Below are 23,120 nucleotides of genomic sequence, written 5' to 3' on the forward strand. Positions count from 1 at the left end.
TAATGAAAAAAAGAAACTGCATTTTGCTAAAAGAAAAATTTATAGCTGACAATATGAATAAAAAAACTGCAGGAATAATCAATCGATTTGATTTTGTAAAATTAATATCGTATAAATTTTTACCAACAAACATGTGATTTTTCCAAAAATATTTTTTTTTTGTATTTATAATATTATTGTATAATAATTTTAACATTTTTAATATTTTTTAACTTACACCTATATGGCTATATTTATATTATATAATATGTATTTTTATACTAATTAGTTTTTAACCTTTTCAATATATAAGTGATTTATTTTTTTATAAAATTCTAATTACTTATATTTTAATAGAAAAGAAACAAAACTAAAAAAAAAACTGTAAAAAACATTTTTAACCATACCTGTGGTCTAAATAGATCATAGACAGTCCTAAGTCTGTTAAAATGGGAAGGAAAATGTTAGTATAGTACTATAGTGTAGTACTTACCAAAAAATATTCAAGAACTAGTATTGTAGCTAAAATAATTCAGGACCCAACTAGTGTAGCAACTATAAAAATCCGGGACCGAACTAGTATAGTACCTACAAAAATCCGGGACCCAACTAGTGTAGTACCTAAAATAATTCGGGACCCAACTAGTGTAGTAATTATAAATTTGGGACCCAACTCGGATGCAGCTTGTGAGAGGTCGTTAGGCCTCAGTGGCAGGAGCAAGCTCCTGTGGATCCACACTTTCTGTGGCTATCACCCGGATAGTGTAAAGCCTATACCGGGTGATGGCTTCGCGCACACAGAGGAGGAAAGAGGAAAAGAATAAAAAAAATCACTTAAATTCACCGACACTAAAGAAAAATTCACAAAAACACTTGCAATTTTACAAATGAGTTGGTCGGACCAACTCACCCCACCTAACACCACAAAAACCCACACCGGTATATACGCGGGGAGCAATTGTCGAGTGGCGAAGGTAGAGGGGTGAGAGGTTAAATGGTGTTCTCAAGGTCCCAAGTGGCCAGCGGATCAAGAGATGTGTGCACGCTAGTGGGGTGCCGGGAGCAGCTCACCTAAACACCACCACTAACACGTACCGATAGGCCGGGAGAAACTCTCACCGGTTACGCGCCTATCGATACGATACCCGCTTTTACCAGATTCGTTTTCACGTTAAGCTGATAAGAACAGATGTTCATTTATTAATATTTCAAACATTAAAAATACATAAAATAGGGGAATATCAGCAATGCTGGGGGGGAGACATAAAAATAAATCATATATATAAAAAACATAGCAATAAAATTGTTAAAAAAAGTTAAAAAAAAAAAAAAGTCACAGTGAATATAAAAATTAAAAAAAAAAAAAAAAGGCTAAACTTGCCGTACACCAGTAAGGTGTTCAATATATATATTACGTGATGAGGACACAATTTCCTCATCAAAGTCCCATAAGAGCGGCTACACAGGACTCTCAGGAAGGCATCATTGGCCGGGTCCCAGGATCCAAGCGCCGAGAAGCGAACGGACCTCATCACCGCCCTCCTGTGCTTCGCACCCAGCACCGTGCCTTCATGAGTGATCGAGGGGGCACCTCCAAGTGTCCATTCGACATTAAGTCGTTTGGAGGCATTACGCGCCCTCGACCACACGCTACTCACTCCAGACCCTCTCGTCGTCCGGATCACGCCCTCGTCCTCACCGGATAGGTAAGAGGCAACCTCGAGGACCGACGGGTCTTTCGAAATCCTCCGCCTGGTAACTTCCTCAGCGTGATCAGCAGCGTCTGACGCCACCCTCAGGTCAGGGGACGTGTACAGCTTAAACGCACTGTCGACAGCTGCGATGTCGGCGTCCTCCGCCAAAATACGGATACCGCAACAGCCTCTCTTCGTCGATCCGTATATGTACTCCCCTGACGCCTCCTGAGGGAGGTACAGCGTGGCCTTGATTTCGGGGCGGAGGATCCTGTCCACCCGAGCCCAGTCCGATTTCGGGAATGTGCCCATGCGCTGTAGGTGCACTGTGGAGGGATAGAAGAAAGTCTTCAACGCATCCAACCTCTGCCATGGTGCTAACTTGCTCCTTACTATCTTGAGCCCGATTTCTGTTAATTCCACCAGTGTGGACAGCGGGGGGACAACGTTGAACCCGACTTGGGCCCCCAGGAACGTGGCCGCCTCACCCTCCAGCAACGGACGCATGTCGGTGCCATCTAACGAGAATATTGTATTGCTGGCACCGACGGGCCTGCAACCGGACAAATGGAGGGACGCGCACTTCGAGGCGTTAAGCTTGAGCCCCAACCGACTCAAGCCGTCCCTAGCAGCAAATATCGACTGCTGGAGATCTTCGGGACGGTCCGCAATCAGGCATAGGTCGTCATACGTGTGTAGACCAGTCTGCTCCAAGAGGCGGCGTTCAGCTGGTCGTTTGTAAAATTCACAAATTGACGGAAATGCAGCTGGACCAAGAGGCGGCGTTCAGCTGCGTGAAAAATTCACACACACACGTAACAGCTGGGCCAAGAGGCGGCACCAGCCGGAGAACAGTAACTGTTGTCGTTGTCCAGTCTGATCCAAGAGGCAGCGTTCAGCTAGTCGTTGATTAATTCACAGGTTGACGGTGGAGCAGCTGGACCAAGAGGCGGCGTTCAGCTGCTTGAAGAATTCACGACACACGAAACAGCTGGGCTGTTACTAAAATATTTTCAAAAACATGAATACTTTTTGAAATAATGAGTGGTTCATGATAAAAGAATCACTCTGTATAAGTACATCGTATCTACCTAGTCAATGAGTTAGTCCTTATTCTCTACCTTCTAACTATTATGCTATAAGTGTTTTTAAATATGATAAACTCCAATTGAAGATATATTATTCTATTCATTATACATTAATATATAATATGTTTTTGGTTTTCAATTTATTTATTTTTGAATAATATACTCAATTATAATTTATAATTATATAGTTGTATAATTGTTTCAACTATTTTATTTTATTATAATTTATATATTCAGGTTAAAACAACAAATATAAGATTGTTTAATTTTTATAAAATAAACGTATTTTATAATTTATATACCTAGTGAAATAAATGATTAAGTAGAAGATATAAAAAAATGACATAAGTGTATAATAACTAAACCTTTAGTTTATAATTATTAACTGGTATTATTTATTATATAAGTAAATGCATATTAGAATAAATATTTATAAAATTAATAATTTTGTTTGGAAAACACAATAAATAATTAATTACCGTTAATCCATTGAAACATAAGGGAAAATTATCCATTAGCGTTTTAAATCCCTTTTCATAGGCTATAGCCGTTTGTTGCTTATGAATGAAAACCCCAATTGGCACTGCACCTCCTTTTGTAGCTGTTAAAAGAACAGTAACAGATGCCATGGACACATCGCAGCTAGAAGCTGAATCCATAAATATGATTTCAGAACTATTTTTTAATTTTTGTGCTCTTTCATTTAATGGTGTTACAAGAAGAACTACCCATGGATCTGTTTTATCCATTACAACATGTATGCCTAGAAAGTTTATAAATATTGACTAGAAAGTAAAAACTACTTAAGTACTTAAGTTTGATGAATTATTAATTCATAAAATGCCTAGTATATAATATTACCTTAATTATTATCTTATTTTTTATGTTTTACACAACACTAATCAATTATATAATATTATATAGGTAACATTATATTTAAAAAAAACTAAGTTTCAAAAAGTCTTGTAATGAAAATAACTATAATTCTAATGAAAATGTTTCATTATATTTTATGTATTCAAAGTAGTTTAATACTTTTTAAACATGTATTGTAAATTAATGTTTTTTTATATTTATGATAATATTATCTAAAGATAGATAGAAAAATTCAACACATTTGAAAAAAATATTGAGTAGCTTAATAATCTCTTCAGGTACAACTTATAAAATATAAAAGTATATAAATCAAATATGGAATATTTTTTCCATTAACTTAATAATTATATGCGGAACTGCCTGATATAAAAAATTATATAGCACGCCCATAGATAATAAAGAAATGGATGGGCCATCCCTATACCTTATACACGGAGCGTTCTGTGATGAGTACAATAGCATGGCCCATCCATTTCTTTATTATCTATGAGTACGACAAGTTATCGTCGATATCAATTTTATCATATCTAGGCCTCGATAAGTATTACAGAATTAGTACCAATTAGTACATTCAGAAATAAACAAGTAACAAATATACTATAGTATAACAATACTTTAAAAATAAAATATAATATATAAAAATTAGTAGAAAAAATAAAAAAACAATAAAATATAAAAACATCGTAAATAAATTAAATCATGTTGGTTTCACAAAAGTTCACTCAAAAAAGTTTATGAGTTATAAGTGGAGTATTAGACAAACATTTCAAGGGGTAACCCCGTACCCCGTAAGTGTAATACATAAAATACCTATTATACCATCTAATATGCTACCAATTAAAAAATATTCGGACCTTTTAACACAATACGCTTTCAACCATGTTGAAAAAGAATACAGGGCTAGTCTTAAAATAAGTGACATATGTTGATGTGACTATAATTGAATGTGATTGTAAGTTTTTTAGATCAATGAGACTTCCATGTCGTCACATTATTAAAACTAGACAATTAAACAATTTAGAAATATTTGATGAAGCATTGTTTTTACCTCAATGGACTAAAAGTTATCTAATTCAAAATCAAAATGCTTTTCGACTACAAGTTAATTTATTGAAAAGTATTCCAGAATGTGTCACATCTATTACATCAAGTAAAAAAAAACCAACATCAGACTTTGAAAAACACAGGGAAGCTTCAAAGTATACTGCTACGATTTCTCAACTTATCTCTACAGTTGGACATAGCACATACATAAATAGAATTGAAGTTTTAAAAAATTTAATTAAGCAATGGGAAAATCACCAAGAAGTAATTGTGATACCTATTGGAGAAACTATAAATACTAGTGAAACCGCCAATTGTAGATCTAACATAAGTACATAGTGGTAAACTATGTTTTTTACATAGTCTAGGGTAGAATTAAATATTTTATTATTTCAGATCCAGTGAGACTGAGAGTGATACCGTCAATTATAGACTTGACCAAATCAATGAAACAGACATGATAAATTATGTTTTTTACATAGTCTAGGGTAGAATTAAATATTTTATTATTTCAGATCCAGTGTACTAATGAGACCGAGAGTGATACCCCGTCAATTGCAGACTTGACCAAATCAAAGAAACAGACATGGTAAATTATGTTTTTTACATAGTCTAGGGTAGAATTAGATTTTTATTTTGTTTCAGATCCAGTGTACTAGTGCCGAGAGTAACCTCAAACCTCTTATTGTTAAAAAAAGAACTGATTTAGGTAGGTATTATTTTCTTTGTTAAACTTTTATTAAATTTTTCATTTATTTGTTTTTATTTCTGTATAGATATTTCTAGCATTACAATTCCTACAACTAAAACCAGGGGAAAACCCAAGGGAGCTCTCCAAACAGTAATTGGTTTAAAAAAAAAGAAAGATTTTGACTAAAAAACCTTTTAAATTGTTGCATTACAATGAATGCAATAAATTAATATTGTCATGGTTTTGTTCTATTGACGTTGTAAACAAGGCTTTAAGTTCAAATTTTAAAATAAATGACACTGATCTAAATGAATACAATAGCATACCAAATAATATAATTGATGAGTTGGTTGATTTATTTCAAGTAGTTATCCTTTAATTTATTTATTTTATTTTATTTTTATAGTTACTTTTTTTTTTTTGTTTATTCAAACAATATTGTATTTTTTAGGTAAAACAATTTTTTTCACCCTCTGCTTGGGCAAAAGTGCAAAAAATTGTTGCTCAGAAAAATGTTTGTCATTCTTTATGGCAGTGTCCACTTTGTCAAAAAAAATGTGCCAACAATTCTATCAGTTGTGATTATTGTTTAACTTGGTATCACCCCAAGTGTGTAAATTTAATTAGCATACCAAAAAAAAACTGGTATTGTCAATATTGCTGAATGTTTATATTTTGTATTTTAAAATTTGACTGGCCAGTGGCCTTAATAGTTAGCAGAAACCAACATGATTTAATTTATTTACATTATTTTTGTTTATATTTTGTATTTTTAAATTTGACTTAATACTAATATTTTATATTTTATTTTTTATTGCTAGTTAAATTTATTTTGGTTAATGCTTTCACTTTGTCCAGATATCTAAGTTTAACAGCTAATAGTGACATGTATCTACCAGCCCAACGCGTAGGGTTTTATCTTTTAAGTGTAATTGTTGATTCTCCTGTAAATGTTGATAGTAAGTCCCATCTGTTTATACTATTTCCAAAAAATGAATAAAAATCTTCTAGATTCGAAAAAAATAATTCAACTTCAATTGAACATTTAACAATGTCATTAATAGTCAAGTTAAGATTATGTGCTGCGCAATGCACATACAGCGCATTTGGTTGCTTTTGTCTGATAAGTGTTTGGACACCACCATGTTTACCACTCATAACGCTGGCCCCATCATATCCTTGTCCACGACAATGAGATAAATCCATATTATTATTTTTTATTAATTGCAACATTTTTGATGACAGACCAGCAGCTGTGTGATCAGTCACTTCTGAAAATCCAAGAAATACCTCTTCGATTTCTATGGATATTGGTTCATATTTTTCATTTTTATTAATTTTAATATATCTATATTTAAATTCCTATAATATACTAACATTATACAAAACGGTCAAAACGTATAATCATCAATCAAGATATTTACGATAAGCCGATAAATGATATACCTAATATTAAGCTAATAAGAACAGAATTATTTAGATAAAATATTATGGTGAGTTTACAATGTTTGGGAACAATAAGAAAAATGGTGGTAAACAACTGTGGAAGAGCTTAAAATTAAAAAAAAATTTTTATAAGCTAAGACAATATAATATAATATATTTTAGAGAATAACAGAGCATAGTAAAGTCTTTGTTGTCAATGAGGGCTACGCCGTTTGTTCACGCACGCCAGTGATGTGTTCGATACATTTCAAACATCATTGAAGTATCTTAAGGCGGCTCTAAGCGAATACAATTTTCATACATTTAGACCAATAAGCTGGCGAAAAATAAATAGACTTCTAGTAGTCCAATTTTAATTTTGAAAAAAGTTTTGAACTTGTTACCTTCTTCTCTATGTTTTGTAGGAAATACTTTTTTATTTTTTTGTTTTGTTAGCACATTAAAGTGCATGTTAATTTTGAAAAATTAATTTAGTTATTTAGAACCGTACTACGTAAATTATCCAAAATATCCAAAATCTATTTCCTACAAAACATAGAGTAGAGGGTAATAAGTTCAAATAATTTTTCAAAATTAAAATAGGATTACTAGAAGTATGTTAATTTTTCGCCAGCTTATTAGAATTATTCATTGTTGTGTATGTACAAAAATATTTTTCGAATATTCGTACGATGACTTGTGCATGCGCGTACGTATGCTATGGAACGTAATCATTCCGTTCGCCCACATCCGGGCGATATGAAATCTATTGTTATCGATTCGAATTTCTTCGAAATACTAATTTTATATTTTATATTATATAAAGTAATTGCATTTATTATAAATACTAGTATTTAAAATCAATGCTATTAGTAAGTTATTACCATCAGTGCAGTTTGTGTTGATTTTATGCATTTGCAAATAATAAAAAGTTTATAAAAATGAGTGATTGGCGATATAGTAAAAAGATGCGTCCAAAATTGACTGCACCACGGAAAAAATTAAGACACAATTTGAAAAATTTACAGTCTAAAAATTCTAAAACTTTAGAGGACAACGATATTCAGGTAGGTATCTACGAGTTATTTTGTTTATATAAATTACCTGACCTACAAATGAATAGTATAATATTTATATAAATTTTTTTACTCCCCTCCCCTCGAAATGTTTCCTGCGTTCGCACTTGATAGGTATACCATTATATAATATATTATTCATTATTTTTTGTAATAGATTTTGGATCATTCTAATGTTTCAAATGAAAATGATGACCAAACTCATGATGAAACTGATAGCAGGTAATTACTAATTTGTAATTATTCTTTTATATTTATTAATATGAATATATTGATTTTACAATGATATGATGTGTTTTTTTGTGTGTGTCTGTCACCATCACGTTTTGGAGTAGTATGATACTGCTTTAATTTTTGACTACAGATCTTCTTTAAAAGGAAAATGAATCTAATTGGTACTTAGAAGGTCAAAACAAAAGAGAAAAAGTAGCTTTCAAAAGTGTCAGGAAAACCCTAAAAAAATAACGGAAAAACGAATCATTGTAAATACTTGAAATTTTAGCGTTAACTATTTACGGTTAAATTTTTAAAATATTTTGACTTTTTTAAGCTACGAGTATTTATAGGCAATTGAAGTTTTCGATTTTTTTTTTTGAAATGCGATAAAAAAAATTTGGCAATCCAAAAATTTTTTAAAATTTAATACAAGATTTATTATACGTTGTACTTATCATAGTAAAAAAAATCAAAAACCGTTGGTCACAATTTTGGTTTATAAATATTTAAACTTCAAATGTTTACAAAATATGTCAAAATCGCGAAAACTTGCAAGGAATTTTGAAGTTTAAAATTCATAACATTTTTGTAATTTTTACCTAAGGTTAAAAAACCCTTTATTCAAATAACTGTAAAAATTATAACGTCAATATAGAAAACATTTTATGAGCCTATGAAATTTAATTTTTTATGAAATCACGTAAAATACGAAATATTACAATTTAAATATAGGTAATAATATCATATATCCTACTAATTATCCTAGACTGATAAATCATCTCCGTTCAGAATCATTTTTTATGTACAATGATATCTGCCTTTGCATTCAAATTTAACACATCCATTATAGTGACCTGCTCTTTCCATTTCTATAATAGAACAGAGTGATACCCACTTTCCTACCATAGCTTTTTTTTTTAATATTTCTATTATTATTTAGAAGTAATAAGGACGACGCAGATATGTCACGTATAAATAATAATATATTTCATTCTACGTACAGATTAGTAGTATCTGATAAACAAGAAAAAAACGCAGAAGAGTAAGTATTTAATATTTATTAGAATATATATAAGTTCAATATTTTTTAGTTTTTATTTCAATAACTACACATTTTTTTTTTGCTTCGATTTTAACTTTGAGGGTTGTTTTGTATAAAAAATGTATGTAGTTAGTAGTTTGTGCTTTAGACTTTTAGAGAACTCAAAATTCTAAGTACTTTTTTTGAGCTATTTATACTGATAATTAAAAATATTAAAAATCTATAGTCACAATATATTTTTTTAGTCGTTTAAAGTTAGAATTTTGACAAAATCTAAAAAATATAAACATTATTTTGTAAATTATATAAATTATACTTAAGTTTTGAATTGATTTTAAATTTAAAATAATTTTTTGATATTACACTCACAATTTTAACTCGCCTCTACGCGCGAAATATTCTCGTCGTGACGTATAATAATAATATTTTTTTGAAATAGATATATATTACAAGGCAGAAGAATTGTTGATATAGCGTACTTATTCAAGGCCATTCAAAGTATTCAACACAAGTTTGACTGTACATTTTCTAACTTAACAATTATAAATGAAAAAAAAAATGGGTTTTTTAGCACATTTGTTTTTAAATGTAATATGTGTGGTACGTTGGAAAATATTTACTCGGAAGATCCTGAACGAAAAGGATTCAACATTAATACAGCAGTTACCTCTGCCGTATTAAACACGGGACAAGGGTATTCCCAATTGGAAGAATTTTGCGGTATACTTGATATGTATTGTATGTCATTTCCCACTTATCAAAATATTCACGAGGAAGTAAGTCAAAATATATTTAATGTAAGTTTGGAAGAGATGAAAAAAGCTGGACAAGAAGAATCGAAAATTGCAATTGAAAACGGAGACGTAGATGAACAAGGTCGTCCGTTAATAACCGTAATTGCTGATGGTGCGTGGTCCAAGAGATCATATAAAAGCAATTATAATGCTTTATCTGGTGTCGCTTCCATATTTGGATGGAATACAAAAAAATGTTTATTTGTTGGCGTAAAAAATAAATATTGTATTATTTGTCATCGAGCTTCCCAACAGAATGAACAAACCAGGTCTCACATATGCTATAAGAATTGGGATAGTACCTCTACTTCGATGGAATCAAGTATAATAGTGGAAGGATTCAAGGAGAGTATTCCAATGCATAACTTAATATATGACAAGTTAATCGGAGATGGTGATAGTAGCGTGATAAAGAACTTAAATTTAACTAAACCATATGGACCGGATTTGAATGTAAAAAAAATAGAGTGTACAAATCATTTACTCAGAAATTATATAAACCGACTTCGTGAAACAGCTAGTCGACGCAAGTGTACAAATGGAAATATTGTTCCAGGTGTTCAAAGAACTTTTTTAAAAAATAATTTACTCCGTCTTCGATATGCTGTTACGGAAGCCATAAAATTTCGTAGTAAAATGAAAAAAAATATTATCGAAAAAGTCAAATTACTTAAATCAGATATTTTGAATGGACCTTACCATGTATTTGGACACCATACACATTGTGCCCAGTATTTTTGTATGGGTCCAAAAGACGGTGAAAATAATTTAGTGCCCGATTTGGAAAAATCCGGTCTTTGGAATGACATTTTAGCAGCAAGAAATTTGTTGGCACACCATTCTTCAAGTTTAATTCACAATGTTAATAATAACTGTGTCGAAAATTATAATAGCGTAGTCGCCAAATACGTGGGTGGAAAGCGTATTAATTTTTCTTTAAAAGGGTCTTACCAAACACGGTGTCATATTGCTCTAACTTCCTTAAATACAGGTCCATCACATATAAGTATATTACACAAAAAAATGACAAAATCAAGTCCAGGTGTATTTACTAAGCGTTTTATAGAACAACGTTCAAACAAAAATAACACTAAATTAAAACGACGACAATTGTTTGGAAATATCAAGCCTAGTAAAAAAACGTATATTGGCCCGGACAGAGACTATGGATGTATTCAAGAAGAATCTCAAATATTAGATATAGAACCAAAGGAATTTAATATTAAAAAATTACAATTTTTAGAGCGCTTATCAAAGACCAATGAAGAAATTAAAATATTAGAAAAATCTACAAAAAATCAGTCGGAAAGTGACCTATGGAAAGCTGAGAGAAGTATACGATTGACAGCCTCAAATTTTGGAAAGGTTTGTAAATTACGAGTAACAACTTCAAGAAAAAACACTGTTAAAACTATATTATATAATGCATTTTCCGGTAACTCATCTACAAACTATGGTATTGAAAATGAACCTATAGCAAGAATTTCTTTTGAAAAAGAGATCAACTTAAAAATTAAACCCGCTGGTTTATTTGTTGATAAAACATATAATTTTTTGGCTGCAAGTCCTGATGGGTTAATCGACGACGATGGTATCATAGAAATTAAATGTCCATACACTATAAAAGATCTTACACCCGAAGATGCTATTCAATGTGGAAAATTGAAATTTGCGACACTCATCGATGGAAAATTAAATTTAAAAACAAATGATAATTACTACTATCAAATACAAGGACAACTATATGTAACACAAAGATCTTACTGTTATTTCGTCTTGTGGTCATCCAAAGGTATGTAAATTATGTATATAATTTTATAGGTATCTCGTCAAAATATTGTGGAAGTGGAATTTATATTTTTTTAATATTAATTTAATGTTATCGATATAGATGGTGTACAATAAACAATAATTATTGGTATTAGGTATTCTTTATTACACTTGGTAAAACAATTGGTATTTCCGATAAAAAGAATGATTATATTTTGTACTGGGTATTCTGAAGTAGCTAATAACTATGAAAAAATTTCAAGCTACAATTATTGATTTACAATTTACACATAATTCTTACATTAGTTACATTATTACCGCCACATTTCGACGAGAAACCAATTTTATAAAAATACGATATTGCATTCCTTACTAAATATTTAATTTATCATTCTCATTTACATTTTCAGGCATGCTGTACCAAAAGATATTACGAGATGATGCTTTTTTTGAACAACGAATGCAGCAACAATTAATTTCATTTTATCATGACCATTTGTTACTTGAAATATTAGACTCCCGTTTTCATCGTGGTTTACCTATCAGAGATTAGTTATTACCTATTTTTTAATAATTTTACATACAACAACGACTACAGTATTATTATTATGTGTTATATATTCTGTATTTATATCCATGACAAAAAAGTAAGTGATTTTAAATAAATGTACAAACCTGTTTAATATGTTCTATATAGTATATACATATTCCTATTTGACCTATTTCCTATACTATATGTAATAAAATTAAATCCAGGTTGTTTACTTGTGTATTGTCATAATTAATCATAATTCATTATCTGATAAATTATAATTGTAAAATCCCAACAATGGTTTTACGATAACGATAAGACACGCAACTCGCAAGTACGCGACGCAATCGGAATGTCCGAACTACCTGATCAATGGAGCGGAAGTGGTGGTACATATATAGAACCACACTCACACTAATAATCATTTACGACTAACACAAAGATCACGAGTGGCGACGATTAAATAAGAAATTGCCTAAATTTTTCCCCTTAAATAATAGTCACTAAGAGCCGCCTTAAAGACAAACGTAATTCTAAAACGATTGCAGTTTTAAATTTTGACGTTTACAAAAAAGCGAAAATATCGATTTTCCAAAAAACGGATTTTGAAAAATGGCTGTACATGTACATTATGCAGGTATTAATGTATTTTATAAAATATACAGTATATAGGTATGCAGTTTTCATACCTATACCACATGCATCATTATAGTAATGTATAATCTATAGGTACTTACATAGCGTGCAAGTATAAAAAGTATATATCTTACTATAGGATGTTGATTTGTGCAAAACTGTTGCTTTGTCACAAATATAAAAATAATCTTGTAGGGCTTTTCTTATTTGCAATATTAAAAGACATTTTAATAATATTTTAAGTCTGTCTTGAATAACTAAACATAAATAACAACTAACTAATTGCTGTAACTATGAGATAAAATGTGTCAAGTAATATATATATATATATATATATTAGCATAAACAGTAAAGGTAAAATGTTGAAAATCATACTGTTGCTTGAAGATCATAATCATGATTTAAATGAAATATTATTTAACCATCTACAGAATCAAGAATCAAAAATTATAAAAATAAAAAATTTAAAAGTAAAGATAAATGTATTCAAACCATAAACAGGAAAAGTGTTGAATTTAAAAGATCTTACTAATATATCAAGATCAGGTATGAATTACATAATATTCTTATACATTACTTATAGTAGATTTTTAATTCCATATTTGTAACATTGGGTAATTTAATACTAATAATATAAGTTATTATTTTATATGTTTTAATGTTATTCAACAAATAAAACCAGAAAAAATATTAGCATAATTCTCAATAAAGAAATTAAAAAAATAATAATAATAGATAAAAGGCAAAGTAGAAATAAGAAAAAATATTAATTAAAAGTTAAATTGCATTTTAGGATTTAAAAATAATAATAATTTTTATTTGTAATATCTTTAAACCTATTTATGAGACAGCTATACTTAAGATAAAATTATAAAACTAATAATAGTTGTCAATTAATCTCATATTTAATTAATATAAAGGGTACACTAGAATAATTTTATTAATAAATATTTTAGAGAAAAAAAAGTTAAAAAGTTTCACTGATATAATTCAAAACCTATGTGTATTGTATAAATGTAACATTGAACTTTTTAGTTTTTACCAATTAAACAATTGCAAAAGTCTTTTCATGCAGATCAACCAAATGGTAAATTAATTTCAGTCTTTTCCAGAAGTAAGAAAAATAATACTTAGTTTAGTTACTAAAAAAATTCAATAGGTACTTAAGATAAAGGAGAAAAACTTGTATTTAAAAAAAATATAAAGCAAACTGCCTGTCTAACAGTTTGCCTATAGTGACATAGTATACTTTTCAGATATTATGTTATTTATAGTAATACAAAATATTTTGTGTGTTTCTAAATATCTATTATTCACAATACTTTAATTTTATAATAATTTAACTGATGAGATTTTATTAATAATTTATTACAAGAAATTAATTTAATACATATTTATTATATTTATTTTTACAACATTTTATTAACATTTTGTTACAGCTTGACCAAAAGGTAGTGTTCAGCTGTTTGAGGTAGAGTTCAGAGGTTTTGTAACAGCTAGGTCAAGAGGCAGCACCAGCTGGGCACAGAATTAACTATACTGCTCCAATAGGCGGTCGAGAAAAATATCACAAACATGTAACAGTTAGGCCATAACTATTATTTGTATAAATAATATTCCTCTTTTGTAAGCGATAACTCAAGATTGATTTTCTAATATAACAATTTACAATTATCATTTAGATTTTTTAAATTTAAAATCAAAGTAAATTATATATTTTAGGTACTCGATAAAATAATAAAAATAACAAAAAAAAAAAAAAATACACAGGTAAAAAAAGACAAAAATACAACGAAAAAAGGATTTTATAGAACACCCGGCTGGGTGCCCGTGATATGTTTGATGTAGATGTCACGACTGAACCCGATGATACCACTGACACACAGCTTTCTAAAGAGTTTAGCATAGGACCTGCTACACAGCGAGCGGAGAAAGGTGTCATTGGCTTTTAAGTGTAAATGTGTTGATTTTAAGATCCTAAATCATCTACAATACTCCTTTCTCACATAGTGTAGTATCAGCCATTAAAATCTTACTTTGGACTATATATTAATATATTATACACCTATCATTGGATTTAAAAATTATACGTATTTATTTTTATGTACATCTATATTCATTGTTCGATGGGCATACAAAATACTTTCATGTTTGACTACATGCATTTCTTTTAAATTTAAACATGTACCTATGATTTCAATTTTATTATTTTAATATTTATCTAATTAATTATAGACCTCTGAATGCTGTAGTAGGAGTATGTCAAAAAATATAACATTTGTTATACGGGTATCCGTCCACTTATTAACTGTTGACATTTTCACCAAACACTAAATATTATAGATGCATTGATAAAATATATTATTTCATTAAAATTAAACAAAAGAATATTCAGAGCTTTGAGTAGGTATTTATGTGATCATTTTATAGCTCCAAAGCTTGGGATAAAGTGAAAAATCATTAGAACGAGTCATACGCAATTAGAAAAAAAATTTAATGTACCTACTTCCTAGGTGGCTAGGTACTTACTTCTGCTGTAATCAGACAATTTCCTAGTTCCTAGTGTTAACCGTTTGTTCATAAACTCGTCGACATTGAATAATATCTTAAATCATCGTCTTGGTGTTGTTTGTGATTGAGAAGACTTACGTTTGTGTTTTTATTGTTATTTGTTTTGTTTGTTTTTAACGTTTTATCATTTAGTGATAAGCTCTCGAAACAATATCATGTTTTATTAATTCATGGGCGAGAATAACTACAGTCGGCGACTCTACGACAAACGTCGACGGGATGATAGTGATCGACGAGATAATAATAATAATGTTATAGTGATTTTGTGAGTTAAAATTTAGTATCTACTGTGGACTATGGCCGTAGTCTATATTGTATTTAGTGGATCGTGTCAAGGTAGGGGAAAGCATTTGCCTCGGAGAGAAATTAAATGATAGATTTTTTTTTTGTTACTCGTTTATTAAAACATAATATACTTAAAAGTTCTAAATGACCCGTTTAAACGTTGAATAATATACGTGCATATATCTAACTCGTAATATAGCTGCTAGAGGTAAATTCAAATATAATAAAAATTAAAAACCGAGTAGACACAGCAGTGCACGTAGTCGTAGCGGCGGCGGGTTATGAACGTGTGTGTGTGTGCCCGTCGTTTTATTACTATATATCACGATTAAAGATATCTTTAATCGTGCTATACTGTACTACACACAAAACAAAAACGATGACAATCGTAATAAATATTTTGAAAACGTCACATTTTTTCGTACGACTTTACTTAACATAATCAAACATCTGTTCAAAAAAATCGTGTAGTGTTTTAAAATTGCCAATATTTAATTTATTAAGTATTAATGTACGAATTACAACAACACGGAACGGTTAAGCAAAACATAATGATGATCGAAACCATCCCACGTCTTTGAAATAATTGTTTCTCACTTTTATGTCGAGGTGAATAATAAATAAAATAAAATATAAAGTAAATATATGTTTTTGCCTACAAATTCCTAAATGTAAAAGTTTTAACCTAACATACTGTAGATCCTTTGAATTTAAGAACAATAAACGGATAGACCGAGCGAACACGAAAATTTTTTTGAGAATCCAAAAATCCAAAATTTTGATTTTTGGTTTTCCAAAATTTTGGAAAAATTAGATTTTGATATATTAATTGATAGTATATCTTTGAGATTATTAACCTAGATCAACATAATATGTGGGCCGTTCCCGGTGGTACTGCAATACCGGGTCAACCCGCGGTGGAGCAGGAGCAAGCCCCAAAATCTCCACCAAAGTTTGAAAAAATTAGTTTAACATTTGAACCTTTCAATGAAAGGTGTATCAGATGTTAAGCTGATAAGAACAGATACTACACTTTGATCTTAGCCGATAGGCCGAGAAGCGATACTCTTTCGAATTCACAGAGCTATCTTAAAGACAAACACAATTCTAAGACGATTGCAGTTTCAAAACTGAAAGATTTTGGTTAAGCGAAAGTACCGATTTTCGAAAAACCGGATTTTCAAAAATAGCCGTTCATGTCAATAATGTATTTAATTACACCTCACTTGACATCGATAATTGATTTTAAATACATATTTTTATAGATTAATTGTCGACAATTCGATCACCCAAATGGTACAGCTTAATCGCGCTATCTATCGTCAATGAAAAACGGACGCACACACCAAATATTATTATTACGTATACGTATAGTAACGATGTGCGGCGGAATACGGGAGTACCTTGTCTTTTGTCGACAATGCATCCTTGTCGATCTGTATCGTTAGCGCCCTCTCGTAGGCAAGCAATTCGCATATATCTATATAATTTGTGAAAATTGACATTTTCTAATAATGTAAGATTTTTAAAATTGTTGTTCTTTTAAAATAGTTTTCAAAACACAACGATGACCTTTTTTTAATTGATGATTGATGAAATAAACTCAAAAAATAAATATTTAAAAACTATATTATTATTTATATTATTACCTATTAAATTATTGATATTACATTTTTATTTTAAATTGCATCAGTCAATTTTTCAGCTTGACTGATTTTTAGATATTTTAATTATAGAAAAAAATCCTTGGAATAAATTTTGTTATGACACAGTATTTTTAAAAATGTTCAATGAAATTGATTGAATAAATTTTTTATTAATATTTAATTTAAATTTACAGATATTTAGACAGGTACTTATGATTTCAAAAATATTTCAAATTAAATAAACTATAAAGCATTAAAGAATTATTATTAATGCTTATACAATTAAACAGATTTTCAATCAAACGCTGGACCAATCCCAAAACATTTTTTGGTTAGAATACAGAAAATTTCGCATTTCAGCTAGTTCAAAAGCTCATAAAATAAAAACATTAAAATCTACATCTGAGGAAAGTAAAAATAAATTGGCCATATCTTTAATAAATGAAATGGAAATTAAAGGAAAAGGAGCATATGTTTTATATGGATTGCAGACTGAAAACAAAGCATTTACATTGTTCTCTTCTTCATACAATGTTGATGTAATTAAAAGTGGACTAATTATTCATTCGTCCAAACCTTGGATTTGTGCTAGTCCTGATGGTTTGATTTTGAAAAATGGAAAAATTATCTCAGTATTAGAAATTAAATGTCCTAGTTCCTGTAAAAAAAAACCAATAATTGATCCAAGTACTGGAATACCAAATCTATCTTATTTAAAAATTTCAAATGAAGGAATTGTTTTAAAATCTAGCCATATATATTATACACAAATTCAAATTTTAATGTACTGTACAGGTTTATGTAATTGTCACTTTTATATTTTCAATTTTATTGAACCTTTATTGTTGGTTATAAAAAGAGATCCAATTTTTTTGTCTAACTTAATTCCTAAGTTAGATACATTTTATTTTTCATATTATTTACCCAACTTGTGTAAAATCAAATAAATAGTCATATTAAAAGAGATTTGAATGATTAATAAGTATTATACAGTCATATGATACTTACATCTATTATACATTGTTAATTAAAAAAAATAATAAATTGTTTTTACAAACATTATATTATAGTTTTATTATTGGATTGCTTAAATTTACTAAGACACAACACATAAATAAAATGTTATCTATGTATACCAATAGATCAGATGTTATTTTATTAAGTATATTAAATGTTTTTAACCTAGCAAAAAGCCTCTCAATATGTATTCTTACACTAGCAACATTATAAGTGCTTAGAACTTCTTCCTCGGTAAATCTACCATTATGGAGCATGGGGGGAATTACAAGAATACTATTTTGATCATCAACACCTGTTTTTATCCCTGGAAACCCCTTATCCGCAAGAACCTGGTCACCAGGTTCAAGTTTATTCAAAAAAACCAGAATCGTTAGTGATATAACTGTCACTGGATCTACCACCATACGATTTAGACAAAAAGCTAACCATTCCATTTGGTGTAATGGCAACAAATACTTTAATGGTATATCCTCCTTTATAATGTGAATACATACAAACCCTCTGTTCCACAGTTTTAGGCTGTTCTGTCCGAATTTCTGTGCAGTCAATAATACACCTACAATTTGGATAATTTTTTTTAAAAACTTCTGCTAACGTTTCTATTATTGTACTTTTACATGGCCAAAATATTAAATGTTTACATTTCTGACTTAAAAATAATAAGCATTCTGAAAAAACTCTGCTAACAGTTGTTCTGTGAATTGAAAAAAATGAGCTTAAGGATGAATACGTTAGCCCAAGTTTTAATTTCATTAAACAAATTAAAAGAGTATTTTCCTTACTAATAATTAATCTATTACTTTGAGGTAAAAGTCCCAATAAAAAGTTAAATATTTGAAAAGTTGTGCCAGTTAAGTCTTTTAATGAATTTTCTGACTTGATTGAATCATATCCATGAAATGCAATTTTAGAAAAACAAAATGTTGATTGTTCAAAATCTAACCCACAAGATTTTTCAACCATTGTAGGTTTAATAAAGTTATGAAATGATTTAGGTATTGATACTTGAGTGTTAACACTATTACCATTAAAATCACAAGAAAAAATAAAATTATCATCAGGCACATCAAATGCTACTTGTGTACAAATACTAACTGAAGTATTTATATTATTTTGATCCACAATAAGGGGTAAACCTCTTAGAACTTCATCAGTATTGTTTGATTGATTTTCAATAGATAGGGTTTCACGATTAATAGCTCGTTCATATCTTGCACTTTGCTGTAATGGATCATTCAATTTTTTTTTGTAAAGTTTTGGAAATATTGTTGGTATATATGAAGGGCTCCTTGGATGAAGTGATTTCCTATTTCCAACAAAATGAGCACTACAAATGACACTATTCTTTGTAGGTATCCAAGGTTTTCCATTAATACTACAACAATGTAACAAATAATTAAAATAAATACCTACCTTTATATGACTATCAATGTATAAAATTGTATACATTTTAATTTAAAATAGTATATTATAATATACGTATTATTCTAATATTCTCATTTACTAACTCGACTCTGTTAACTGCTTTAATCCAAAGTTCTTTTGTTTTTTTCTCATATGCTCGATTTGGAAAATTATAAAATTTTATATTTGTAATATTTTTATACGTATTATTGCACATCACCACACAACAATTGTTATTCGATTTTTTATTCATATTTATTTATTATTAAATCAAAAAAAATATGTGAACATTTTTCGTACATAAAGCCTCAATTAACTCGATTTATCAGTTATCATTTTATCAACATATATTATAATTTAATAAATTATATTAGGTACATATCAAAATGTTTACAAATCACAATGCATCCATGCTATTGATATATTATTATAATATAGCAATTAAGTAATTTACAATACGATACATTCATATAATACGTTTTGCATGTGATTCGTTTCCCGGTAAAAGTTAGCACATTGACTACTGGGAGCGCTAGTTGTAATACTGCACAGTCTCTATACGCAGTATAATTAATCTGTATTATTTGCTTATGGCAGAACACCCATTCACCGAGGACTGCGGTGTATCGTCGAACCACGAACATCTATTATACACGCACCGGTTAATCGGCTAAAGAAAGAAATAACGCTATATAATAATAAATGTATGAGAACGATGATGGACTCGAAATTTAGTCAAAGTGAGAATTCTTTCCGAAAGCGAAACAATAACAATTAACTATTTTACCATAACTATTACAATTATAATTACCAACACTGACTATATTGTCCAGAGCTATCGTTTGAAATCATCAACAAAAAGCCGGTTCTATTGGCATTTGCAACATTGTCACCCGTTTTCGTTATCCCCTTAATATATAAATATATTGTATCTCGTTATCCACCTTATACATAACAGAATAAATTATTTATTTAAATAATTAATTCGCCATGCTCGTATGTACATTAGTATGGTTTGGCTATGGGTGTGATCGGGAAACCGGCGATAAAGGACATCCGGAATGTGTTTGAAACGCGATACGTTTCCATTCAATATGTTTATAAAATATGTTGCACTGTTGCAGTAGCCAGTCACCGACGTTCCGAAGAATTGGCCGACGGTCGACAGATAGCGTTCGCGGGCACAGTCGTTTGTCGACACTGTTTCGACGTGATCACCCGGCGTTTTTAACGTACTTTGACCATAAGTTTTCACATTCAGCCGTCGTGACAACGCCAAAAGCTTACACCGGTTACAATCCGGACACACACCAACTTTATTGACTTGCGTTCTCATCCGGGAAAACGGCGAGATGCGAAAACAAGTAACTGCACAGCATCGCCAATGGACCTGTCGTATATAGCGAACCGAAAACCCTAGAATTTTTAACTCCGGTTCCCTTTCAAATCGAAAAAATCTTTCGCCTTTTACTAAAGATTTCCGTGGAGGGGAGCACTCAAAGGAGTCTAGAAATTTAATTTTTTTAATAGCCTGATCTTTAGGTCGGGCTTCTAATACTGAAATAAGTAAAGAACATTTGAGAAGTGTAATAGTTGGCTCGCGTTGTGAATAATTAATTCTAATGTAGTGTATGTTACTTATGACCGACGTGATCTATCTTGAGATAAGACATTGACAATTTTATTGTTGTGACAATTACCTCTTACGGTATTCCTAGCTATAGTTGACAACGTTTTTTCCTGAACACTATTACTATAATTATTATACTTATCAATATTGTTCGACATTTGCCAAATTATTAATATTGTACGCCGTCCGGCTTGTTGTTAAATTGTGTAGTGCATACACACAAAATCGGACATAGGTACTCACCCTCACAACACAGCATCAACTTTTTTTCTACCGTCTATTCCATATCGTACTAATGTACTATCTTCATCGCACTCGACCCACGTAAATGCTGCTCATCGCGTTATATTATTACGCAATTTTATTTCTTTTTTACCTTTTTTTTTCTGTCATAAATCAATATTCTAATTTTATCTAAATAAAAATTTTATTTAGAAAATATTTGAAAATAATATGGTCATCGTAATGTAAACGTAGAATGTGATTACACCGAAATCGTCAAACTTTTCCAATCTACAGAATATGAATAATATGTTAAAATTATTTATATTGCTAATAAAAAAAACAAATTATGTTAGAACTATTACATTATTATGATAGCAATCGTCATAGGTCATATGCTATGATATTTTAATTTTATAGGGAGGTACATAATTGACTTATTAATGATGTTTATAATTTTTTTTAAAGTTATAGATTATAGAATAATACATTAATACGATACAATATTTAATTAATAATTTAATAATTTAATAATTACATATTTAGTAACTGTTTACTATTATTAATTATTATACTGCAACTTATTACTGTCTACTCCAGCGGTTCTCAACTTTTGTAGTTGTGTGGACCACCAATTTTGTACAAAAGAAAAATGACGCTCACTAATAGCATACCTATATGGCTATATACCTATACATAAATATAAAGCAATTGTTTGTTAACTCAAAAAACATAATTGAATCTAATTACAAGTTAAACAATTTAATGAGATTCTTGTCATTGCTTGTCCCCTATGCGAGAGTCAATATCTAGATACTGGATAATTGATTGTGTTAGTTGGGAACTGCTGATCTACTCCTTTACTTAGTAGTATTACAATAATTTTGTAAAAAAAAATGTATTGTGTAAGAGGTCCCATACTCAGCATAAATGATAATAGAGCAGGTTTCTAATACCAAATACCAATTCGTAATTAATTTCATTCCTACTCAAAATATTTTTTTTTTTTTTTGACAAGAATAACAATATTATTTTAGGATTATGTAGTTTTTTAATTTTTATGCGAATACCAAAGTCCAAAATCTCTTTTTTAGTTACAATAATTGTTTTTATTTTTTTAATAAATTCAATAGCTGAGTAAGGATAGTTTTGTAAATTGTTAAAAATGTTTTAAATAATTGTTTACTTTTATATGATCATAACACATATAACTATTATGTACTACATCTGACTTTATTATAACACTAAGAAAGTATATCTACCTACTAATTAAAATTATGTATTGGCAATTCTTAATAAAAATAATAAATATGTTTAGTCTATTTCTATTTTTATAGTAACACAATATATTGTTATGAAATTAGATTATAATATGCATAATTCAAAATATATACACAGTTGTAATTTCTAACAATATACTAAAATTATAATAATTATACAAAAGCAATTACCCAAAAATAAAACACAATTCTATTAAAA

The 23,120-nt window shown here is 29.6% G+C and overlaps 2 protein-coding genes, 1 long non-coding RNA gene and 2 other non-coding genes across 5 annotated transcripts; 3 read left to right on the top strand and 2 right to left on the bottom strand.

The window, feature by feature from the left end:
* Positions 1 to 642: 642 nt before the first annotated feature.
* Positions 643 to 15,532, bottom strand: LOC132927897 (uncharacterized). The gene is made up of 2 exons (XM_060992474.1): positions 15,393 to 15,532; positions 643 to 2,675 (listed from the first exon to the last, which is right to left on the bottom strand). The coding sequence occupies exon 2, from the start codon at positions 2,178 to 2,180 to the stop codon at positions 1,296 to 1,298; it is 885 nt and encodes a 294-aa protein (XP_060848457.1). The 5' UTR covers positions 2,181 to 2,675; positions 15,393 to 15,532; the 3' UTR covers positions 643 to 1,295.
* LOC132927738 (uncharacterized) lies at positions 7,085 to 8,161 on the top strand. The gene is made up of 2 exons (XR_009661828.1): positions 7,085 to 7,864; positions 8,031 to 8,161. It is a non-coding gene; the product is annotated as an uncharacterized LOC132927738 (long non-coding RNA).
* On the top strand, positions 9,111 to 12,735 carry LOC132927737 (uncharacterized). Its single transcript, XM_060992322.1, has 2 exons — positions 9,111 to 11,717; positions 12,106 to 12,735. The coding sequence occupies exons 1-2, from the start codon at positions 9,725 to 9,727 to the stop codon at positions 12,246 to 12,248; spliced, it is 2,136 nt and encodes a 711-aa protein (XP_060848305.1). The 5' UTR covers positions 9,111 to 9,724; the 3' UTR covers positions 12,249 to 12,735.
* Positions 15,533 to 16,588: 1,056 nt separating the features above from the next.
* Positions 16,589 to 16,783, bottom strand: LOC132928105 (U2 spliceosomal RNA). The gene has a single exon (XR_009661979.1). It is a non-coding gene; the product is annotated as a U2 spliceosomal RNA (small nuclear RNA).
* A 4,432-nt stretch (positions 16,784 to 21,215) lies between these two features.
* On the top strand, positions 21,216 to 21,339 carry LOC132928116 (U5 spliceosomal RNA). Its single transcript, XR_009661989.1, has one exon. It is a non-coding gene; the product is annotated as a U5 spliceosomal RNA (small nuclear RNA).
* Positions 21,340 to 23,120: the final 1,781 nt, after the last annotated feature.

The sequence above is a fragment of the Rhopalosiphum padi genome, chromosome 3, assembly GCF_020882245.1.
Source record: "Rhopalosiphum padi isolate XX-2018 chromosome 3, ASM2088224v1, whole genome shotgun sequence".
NCBI lineage: Eukaryota > Metazoa > Arthropoda > Insecta > Hemiptera > Aphididae > Rhopalosiphum > Rhopalosiphum padi.

Coding starts and splice junctions, on each gene's coding strand:
- LOC132927897 (XM_060992474.1), bottom strand. CDS start 2,180: ATGCGTCCGTTGCTGGAGGGTGAGGCGGCCACGTTCCTGGGGGCCCAA.
- LOC132927737 (XM_060992322.1), top strand. CDS start 9,725: ATGTGTGGTACGTTGGAAAATATTTACTCGGAAGATCCTGAACGAAAA. Junction 11,718..12,105: donor CGTCTTGTGGTCATCCAAAG/GTATGTAAATTA, acceptor TTACATTTTCAG/GCATGCTGTACCAAAAGATA.